General features: G+C 45.4%; 2 protein-coding genes across 2 annotated transcripts; both read left to right on the top strand.

Moving 5' to 3' along the window:
- Positions 1-546: 546 nt before the first annotated feature.
- Positions 547-1,904, top strand: BHQ10_003502 (uncharacterized protein; the record flags this gene model as incomplete). Its single annotated transcript, XM_040875766.1, has 3 exons — positions 547-1,113; positions 1,169-1,283; positions 1,333-1,904. 3 exons carry the CDS (start codon positions 547-549, stop codon positions 1,902-1,904), a joined length of 1,254 nt encoding a protein of 417 aa, XP_040732006.1.
- Positions 1,905-7,158: 5,254 nt separating this feature from the next.
- BHQ10_003501 (uncharacterized protein) lies at positions 7,159-8,638 on the top strand (the record flags this gene model as incomplete). The annotated part of the gene is made up of 2 exons (XM_040875765.1): positions 7,159-7,624; positions 7,686-8,638. 2 exons carry the CDS (start codon positions 7,159-7,161, stop codon positions 8,636-8,638), a joined length of 1,419 nt encoding a protein of 472 aa, XP_040732005.1.
- Between the last annotated feature and the right edge of the window lie 798 nt (positions 8,639-9,436).

The raw sequence follows: 9,436 nt of genomic DNA, 5'->3' as shown, positions 1-9,436 counted from the left end.
AACGTGCTTGACGCATTTTGGTTCCACGTATGATCCAATCAAGGGCTATATGGTCAAAGCTGTTGGGAAATACGGAGTAGATTTGCGTGACATTGCATGCCGACTGGGGCTGAATCGTTATATGGTTATGGTGACTAAGTCCAAGGACTAAGCCGGAAACTTCCTAGTTCCAGCAGTCAAATCGCGCTAAAAATCAAACGAGCTTCTAAAGAATGAACTTCATCGGAGTTCAGATTTCTAATCTCCATATGACCCCGCGAGTCGTCTCTGCTTCGACTTGAATACTGACATCAATTTCGTAACTTTTGAGAATAATAGCTACTGGAAGTTTCGATCGCCAGAAATACGAGTAGAAGGTTGATCTTCTCGGCTCGTCTAAATATTGATAGTGTTGGGTTTTGGGTCTAACCGTGGGTTCTCCCCATTCGCCACCCGTCAACAGAAAACAACTAACATTCTTCGGGTTCGTTACTACTTCAGAATAACTTCTACTTGATTTATACTCTCTATTCTTCAACAAAAACTCGAGATCCTCGCCTAGCAATCATGGTATCGTCCGCCGACGTACCCGCTCAATTCGTGTCCAACTGGAAACCATACAGTCGAGCGCCGAGTGGGGAGACTAGCAATCAGAGTTCGCCCAAGGGAGGGTCTCCGCCAGGCACAAGCAACAAGCTTTGCTTAGCCTGCGATGAATGTCGCCAGGCAAGAGTAAAGTGTCCCGGAGGAAATCCGTGCAGACGGTGTATGAATAATGATGGATACTGCCACTACAGCGTCTCAAAGCGAAGTGGCCGCACCAAAGCTATACATAATAAGAAGCGACAGAACAATACCAATACCAATAATGGAAACACCAATATCCTGTCTCCACCTTCAACGGTTGATAGTAGCCAGAAGAATACCGCCGACTACGAGAAAAACACTCAGAAAGCCGCATTGGATAAGAATGCGACGACATCAATTGACCAGTCAATGATTTTGGATGACTTCACTCTTATAAATTCCATGGATTCCTCAAGCAGTAATGCAGACCTGGGATCTGATTCCTCACTGGGTGATCTGTTTCCTGGTGCTTTTGATAGTCTAGATTTCGGCAGTTTTTTCAGCAGTGTAAGTCTTTCCTCCTTCTATTTGTGTATTTTCACCATCCTGATATGAAATCTAGGCGAATTCAAATGGCTCGGGTATCCTTATGGATCCTCCTTTCTCAAGGCCACTATCCGCGTCTAGGCTTTCTTTTAGCGGTCAAGGCCTCGGAGAACCCTCTCCTAACTTTAGATGTAAATATCCCTTGAAGCCTGTCTGATGTTCTTCGCTAATATTCCCAAGTCGGCTCCCCTCTTCTTGCCGAGAAGAATTTCTCCTCCACACCCTGCTCCTGCTTCAAAACCCAACTACTCTGCATCTCTCATCTCTGCGGTCCGATGCTCGATGAGCAGAGCAGACTTGATACTGCTTTAGAGACAACCCGGCACATCAGCGAGCAGATGGTCCAGCTCCTATCATGTAGTTCGTGCCTCAAAGGCTCACACAGCTTCATCATCACCACCATGCTTCTCCAACGCCTAGTATGTCTGTTCTGCCACTTAGAGAAAAACAGCTCAACACTCCTCAAAACCACAAAGATCAAAATTGGAAACTTCCAGCTCTCGGAAGAGGAAGAACAACAGCACAAAAAGCTTTTGATTACGACTGCGGCGAAAAAGCTTAACATCATGGTGAACAGCTTTTATGAGACTGTACGACAATTTCAGCAGGCTGAGCTTTTGCATCAGAGACAACGGAGCGAGGAGATGACAGAAATGGGGCGGTCGAACTTAAACTGGGTCATGGATGCGATTCAGAAGATGAGACGGCGTCTTAAGGGTATCATTGGTGAATCGGAGACCGAGGGATGGTGATGAGCAGGATTGGTTGGTCTTATGTTCTCTATGATCGATACAGGACATACGATACAGGAAGCTTCTTATAGTTCATCGGCTTATCTCAGGTAAAACTACTTCACCAAATTGACTAGATTATACGAATTCAAATGTTAGGCGGTATAACTTGAGGGACGTCTAGAATGTGGTGGTGACATGGCTGTGCAATAAGTATTTGAATTGAAAGAGACGATTTAAAATAGAATTACTAGCTAGAATACATCTATGCTGTTGGAATATCTGCCTTTCAATCTAGCGTAACATACTGCTCCCGTTTCTGCTTCTCCTCAGCTCCTAGGGCGTGTTGAACTTCCTAAGTAGCCTGACCTTTGGTCTGCTCATTATCATCCATAGTCGTAGCTACTGCTTGTGTTCATTCAACCTGTCATGGTGCACAGAGGAATTTGAGCCTGTGACAAGAAAAGAACCACTTTCTAGGCTTTACTGGTGCAGTAGCGTCCATGATCATCTCAATATTGATATCCGCAGAAGAATATTTGGATTACGATTCTGTTACTCTCAATATTGTAATCATATATGCCACTGTGTGTTCCACAGCACTGAGAGAACTCTGAACTGAATGCGCAGAATATTGACGACAACACGAAGCTCACCGGGCGGCCACAATACCGCAGAGACCTCAATTTCTCCAGTGTAGATTTCAGAAAAATCATGACAGAGAGCATGCCGACAAATTGGAGGCCTCAATTCGATTAGGTATATACGTTATTTAGATCTGGAACCTCATCTAACTCTCACACATCTAGTTGATAAGCGACCCAAAATGACGAGCAGATATGGCAGTCCTTGATTAGCTTTACCTACAGCACTATTCAATCACTTGAATTCGTCACTGAGCTATCCTACCCTAGATTAGATGAAACCGCGAGGTGTACTGTTTAATTGGAGCACTTCTCTGTTCCAGGCGTATACATCTACAGTCGGCATGTTTGCGCTCTTGCGCCGTAATTGCCGATAAATACAGTTTCTTCTCACCCTCAAACAGCAATGTTATCTATTGGTGGCTCGGTTTACTTGGATTTCATTCATTTATATGGTTATATTGATTGTGTCACTTGGGACGAATCTCGGATGAGGAATTTCGCTTCAAATATCACTATACGAGCTTTTTGGCAGAGAATTGAGTATCGATGAACATTTTGATTGCAGAGACATATATTCATCTTGTGGACTTACCCTTTATTGTGTTCTCTTTTGTGGCTGCGGAAACCACGATGAAATGATTGATTGGTATTATGTTGAGCTACTCCTTTTACGAACTACCCACCAAAAGCTGGAAGACACACAGGTACCGTTGTAGTCACTATTTAACCTGATGTATGGGTGCCGTTTCTGCCTTCATTTCTTCTCATATACAATATGCTAGAAGTATTTGAGGTAGAGCGGTTATACCCTGACCATAAGACCATGCTGTAAGCTAAATTATATAGCCAAACCACCATCATCAATTGAACGAATGGATTCAAAATATATACTAGTTCCAAGAGCTAACACGCGTCGATCCAGGCGTGGACTTACAGGCTTACATGCCTCATGGGTCGGCAGATACTTTTGCCAAAGATTGGAAATGTGACGGGGAGCACCAGTTAAAGATCAGAAGAAGAACTCTACTCCATTGTGGATTTCCATCAGTATTTACAAGAATTTCAGTGCCTCCCTGTCAGATTGCGAGATCATATGCATACTGCGACGAGCCGACAGAATGGGCAACGATTTATTAAAGAGTGGAGACATCGGCCACTCAACAGGTGTATTGCATATTGTCTCACTTGCGTCACGATAGAGCTCAAGCGTGCGCCGAAAGAAGAAAACAGTCAAACACCAACTTAACTCCCCGGCTATCTACAGCTGGCATGATTCAGCTTTTAGAGACGGGTGTATGGAATCCAACATCCAACCATACCGATGCATCTAACACTCACTAAGCCACCAAAAACCTACTATACTACAAACTTACTATTATGGGAACCACTAGATTATGGAATAATAGCTGTTATTCTGCAATCCTGATTGCCAAGGTCACAGGTGAATCTTGGGTAACCCAGGGCAAAACTGGCGTTACGCCTCGCGGAGCTCATCTGCATTATTGATACCCGGGTGAAAGATCTACGATGTGCGGCCAATAGATGAGCCCCCGTACCGCCCCAAATATGGAACCGCTATCATTCTAATTGTTAGATCAATTGATCTAGATTTTTTTAGTGCGCGCCTGATAACGCTTGAATAAAATGACTCAAGGGCGGGTACCCAATATGGTTATGTCGACCGACTGACAGTTAGAGTACCCCGTTTTTGTAATGTATGGAACCTTGACTAAATCGCGCCAGCGTCGTCAGCTCCGGGACCTATGGTCTTTAGTTATCGTTTCATCCAATGCACGATTGACGAACGCATCGGGCGAACATACGTCTTCGTGATAGCGCAACCCAAGCAGCCGAGCAAATCCGGATCGAGCGTCTAAGCCTCATAACTTCAAGGCCCATGTCAAAAGAGCGGTAGGTTTATCAGAGGATTGTCTGGGATCCTGGTAGATCTGACATTATTGGCTTATTCTTCAATCAGCTGAAGTTGTCCCTGACCCAATTTGACACCTTGGCGACCCCGTTCAACTGTTCAAGAGCAAAATTAAGGCAATCACGTAATCTAGAACGTGGGCGACAGGCATGCACAAGCTTACCAGTATCTCCGCTACCGGTACACTTTCAGCAAATTCATCGATATTTGAACTAAGTACCCCGTACCTGACTCGGAAAGGAGGTACACTTCAATCAGGAAGCGGATCAAAAAAGCAAAGTTTTAACATTTAACAACACACACTATGCAGGGGGTTGTGTCACGTTTCGGTACTTGTTGATGATTGCTCAACTCCACGACTGTTAACATCGACTGTTATTTCCGGAAAAAGCACCCATAACATCGCCGAATGACAATTTAGAACTGATGAGCGCATCGACAAAATGACGAAAATGGAAAAGCAAAAAGAAAGGAAGATAAAGTAAACTTTTGATCGCTACTTCTAGTGGAACATTCAAATGTAGGCTGCTCACTACGTACAGCTAAAAGAAGCAACGGCCCAACCCGGAAAGCCGCGGGGAGGGTGCTTCAATTAGTGGCTARGCAAGTCACAACTTGCAGGGGTGTTCTAGAGAACATAATTGGGGCTGGATGCTGAGTCTACTCAGGTGATCGAGATATGACCTCGCGCTAGCACTTTAATGTGGCACAGCAGCGGCGATGGCGCGTCGCATGCCCTGGAAAATAGTATGAAAATGTGTGTGCTATGCTATTTGAGACAGATTCCGGGGACGGGTACTGTCGCGTACCAAGCACTTACTGACTTTTTGATCAATTAGTAGAACTTACGACCGATGCATGGACCACGAGCTGAAAACATCCCTACGTAGTTCCTTTTTTTCTCAACTTCTCGAGAGACGGGGCAAGTTATCTCGTGGTGATCTCGATGGGCCCCGCAACCAAGCCCGGGGAACGATTTAGGCGTGTTAGTCTGACGCTTACGTACTGGCTCSCCYGCTTGTCGCGCTCCACAGAAAATTGGCATTTGACTTTGACATTCTGGCAGTGGCACATTTAGCCAATTGACGTTCACTTGACTACACATTGACTTGCACATGGTAGTGGCTTCTTATCTCCTTAGTGACCCATCTTAGTTTCGTACACGTCGTCCACTCAAAGACCGGTTTCGAAATAACTGGAATTCACCCTAGCATCATTAGATGTCGCAAGACGCGCCGGGATATAAAACTATCATCGGGAACACAAGGCAATCGTGAACACTCACTGCATTAGTGATAGCGTGCTGGCAATAACATGCACCTACGTCTCAAGTATGTCTAGACTCACAACCAACTGAGACTGAGATTGAGATACTGAGTGTGGCACAGACCGTCCCCGTCTTCTACGTAACTATCCGGCAGCTAGATACATGCGTATTTAGTCTTCACACTGTCAGAGCCACACACATAACTTGCCAACTACAAGCGCCGGTCAAGGCAGAGTTCCGACTACGTAGCCAATTACCTTGTAAACTAACCTACAAATTGATCCTTAAATCCGCCAGTATTATGATTGACATTGGCGCTAATATTTTAGCACAAAAAAAAATCCAGATCGACTATGACAAGACCCTTGACGAACCCGGGTAAAGGTGAGATGGCAACCCGTCCGAATGATTTGCCCTTGCCAGCTCAGACAGGGGTCCAACTCCAAGCAAGGCTTTTTTTGCTCGCTCGAACTTGCTAGTAAAAAGCAAAAATAAGAAAAACCACGTTGGCCGTTTCCGTGTGCGCTCTTAGAATTTGTTGTTATGGATCAGGTTGATTTCCTGCTGATCATTCACGTTCATTTTCCAAAAATGTTTCCGAATTATTTGTGGCTTGAGGCCGGCTGTATGAAGTAGAATTACTGCAGGCGTCTTCTAGTGCGTGCGAAGGACTGTGCATTAAGGGGGGATGATTCGTGTCTGTATGACAACCGCAATTCGGAAACGCCATCTCTAGTTGAATTCACTTAGGACCAGCTTTCTCTCCACTTACCAGTTTCTCTGCCACTGATTAGGCGAAATCAGATGCAGGCACGGGCTAAGACCCAAAGATCGCCAATCGAATGGCCGATTGAACGAGCGCCGCAGCCCATGCTAGACTAGCGTCTTGCTAGGGTCATGTCGGACTCTACGAGAGGCCGAACTGATAACCGGTAACTAGCAGTGTAAAAATGTATGCGGCTCAAATGGTTGGTCCTGGATTCGTTGACAAGCAACCAGGATATCTCTTCCATTCAGGAGTCTGATGGACAATTGAGAAACTAACAACTTACGCGAGGGGGGCTAACTATATGCAGGAGAACAAGCTTCGACGTAATTTGTCAAGCTTGTTCTTGGGCGGTACAGATTGACTTAGCATCAAATATTTAGACGCATGTCTGATTTTATGAAGCGCGAGCTAGATCATGGAGGTTTAGATCATACGTACTTATATAAACTCAGCTGGTCACTCGCACCAGCTGAATGTGGATGACGAAAAAAGAATTTTATTATTCATATCCTCTTTCAAGCTGAATCCATTTGTTCAATTGTCTATTTTTATTTTTATTTTTGCTTATACGAACCCACTCTACCTGAGTAATATTTACATACGTTGCCATGACTTGGGACCCGTCCTCTCCACCTTTTCCAGGAAATGATATCGATAGTAGAATGATGCTATCACCTTCGGATGCCATCCATCTGGGTTCCCCACCCTTGGAGCTAGAACGGCAGCAACACTTTCATCATCCCTTTGGCAACTTGGATCGAAGGCTCGTCTGTTTGGAACAGGAACTCATCCCCCTTGAGAAATTTGCCAGAGGATCTTTTTCATCTTGTTCATCTTCATACCAGGACGCACAGGAATTTCATGATGCCTACCATCATTCACTCTCCCGAGGTTTTGGAAAGGACGATACCTCATCTGCCCACATTGGGAGTTATTACACTGGCGCATTCGAATACCCGTCGCCGCTGTCTCATGGAGTAGCCTCTTTATCCGGGACCGATGACCGTTCCCCAAGTCCGGTCTATGTACCATTTGCGTTTTCCATGGATACCAGTCCGGGTTTCCCGCGATGGGGAGGTGGTGACGCCACAGGCTATGGGTCTATTATCCCACATGAAGTTCTCCATGGTAAGTTTTATAAAGTTGGATGTTAGAAGCCGAGGCACTAATGGTACTGCTGCAACTGTAGAAGCCAAGTATCTGGAGCCAGTCACCCCCGTGGAGCAGAAGGTGTCACAGATATACCCTTGTGCGAGCGTCGACCAAATAAAAGACGAAACTCTCAACGACCTTGCAATAAATGACGACGTTGACGCCGACGGCGAGCTTGATGCAATGTGCATTGATCGAGAGGAATCGAAACCAGTTCTGACTAACCACAGAGCCCCAAAAAGCATAACACCCAAAATGAAGAAAGGCGTCCGGGATAGTGGCAGCCGGAAGTGCGCTACTGTTGCAACTTCGACGGCAACATCAGTTCCCAAATCACCCATACGCAAACGACCAACTGCATCACGCAAATCCAGCCAGACCACCACCAGAAACACAAAGGTCCGCTCAGTCAAAGAGACCACCACATCGTCCTCTTCCGCCGCCGCCGACCGCGACCGCGAAAAGATATACAGCTGCAGTTTCAAGCAATACGGCTGCGAAAGCACATTCCGCACCAAAAACGAATGGAAGCGTCATTTTGCCTCCCAACACCTCAAACTCGAAAACTACCGCTGTGATCTCAAGGGCTGCGAGGCCACCTCCAGAGGCCCGAATGATTTCAATCGCAAAGATCTATTTACTCAGCACCTTCGGCGGATGCATGCCCCCTGGACCGGGCGAAAGACTAGCCCAACAGCCGCAGAGAAGGCGGAATTTGAAGCTACACTTGACGAGCATGCGCGTCGATGCCTGAAACCATTACGAGCCCCTCCTGCAAAAACGAGTTGCGCTGAATGCCACCATATCGTGTTTACAGACTGGTCGAAGCGCATGGAGCATATGAGTCAGCATTACGAGCAAAATCCGCACTTTGAGGAGGCGAGAGATCCGGAACTAGAGCGTTGGGCTTTTGAAGAGAAGATCTTGTGTCAAAGCGGCTCGTCCYCGAGTGAGCTTGTACTGGCCGATTTGATTCACAAGCGTCGCTAAACTTGATTGTCGTCGGCCAGTTGCTGTTGTTACTTGTTTTGATATACGGTAGATGGTGGTTTACTTGGATATGGATACCCCGATTTAATGACTTGATGAATGTGTGATTGATACAGATGTAGGATCAGGCTGGTTTATGATTTTACGCTTTTTGTGCTTTGATGCGCCTTGTTTGTCTATTGTGTATTAGTTTGGCATATTGCTAATGTATAGATCTTTTCGGGTTTGCTTTTTGTTTGTGTCTAAGAACATTGGCGAGTCAAAGTATACCCGTAATTTACAATATCTTACCTTTTTTATCTCTGATGATATTGTGCATGGACATCTCGGAAGTTGTAGATTGATAAAATTCGTGATCGCCATGTAACTAACCATTGCAAATTTTGTCTTGAAACAGCATCACCTCCTCTGCCTGCACATTGGATTCCCGTTTGGCGATCATAGTATCACATCGGTATTGGACAACACTGATATCTTCACCGTCGGTGTTGTGGTTGCCAGCTATGACCTCGTCATGTACCCCTGCATCCTTCCTGAGTACGCTCTATGCAGGCGAACGTGCAGGTGAGAACAGGACAGTACTAAATATCGGGAGTATGAAGCTATGGAGCATAAATTAAGAATACTTTAACCACCTGATGCGCAGCAAAATGTCACAATATAATGTTTTAGTCATTGACAAAAGGGCTACTTCATGCTGCAGCAATTTTGACAGATAATCAAGAAATTTTAGAACCAGCCAGTTGTTGATCAATGTAGAAGGATTGGGGGTAAGAAACATTAGACTTACTCAAAGGT

This window comes from Talaromyces amestolkiae, assembly GCF_001896365.1.
Source record: "Talaromyces amestolkiae strain CIB chromosome Unknown scaffold5.1, whole genome shotgun sequence".
In the NCBI taxonomy this organism is placed as follows: domain Eukaryota; kingdom Fungi; phylum Ascomycota; class Eurotiomycetes; order Eurotiales; family Trichocomaceae; genus Talaromyces; species Talaromyces amestolkiae.
Note: the sequence above shows the minus strand (reverse complement) of the source record. Positions and strands in the feature narration are given on the sequence as shown.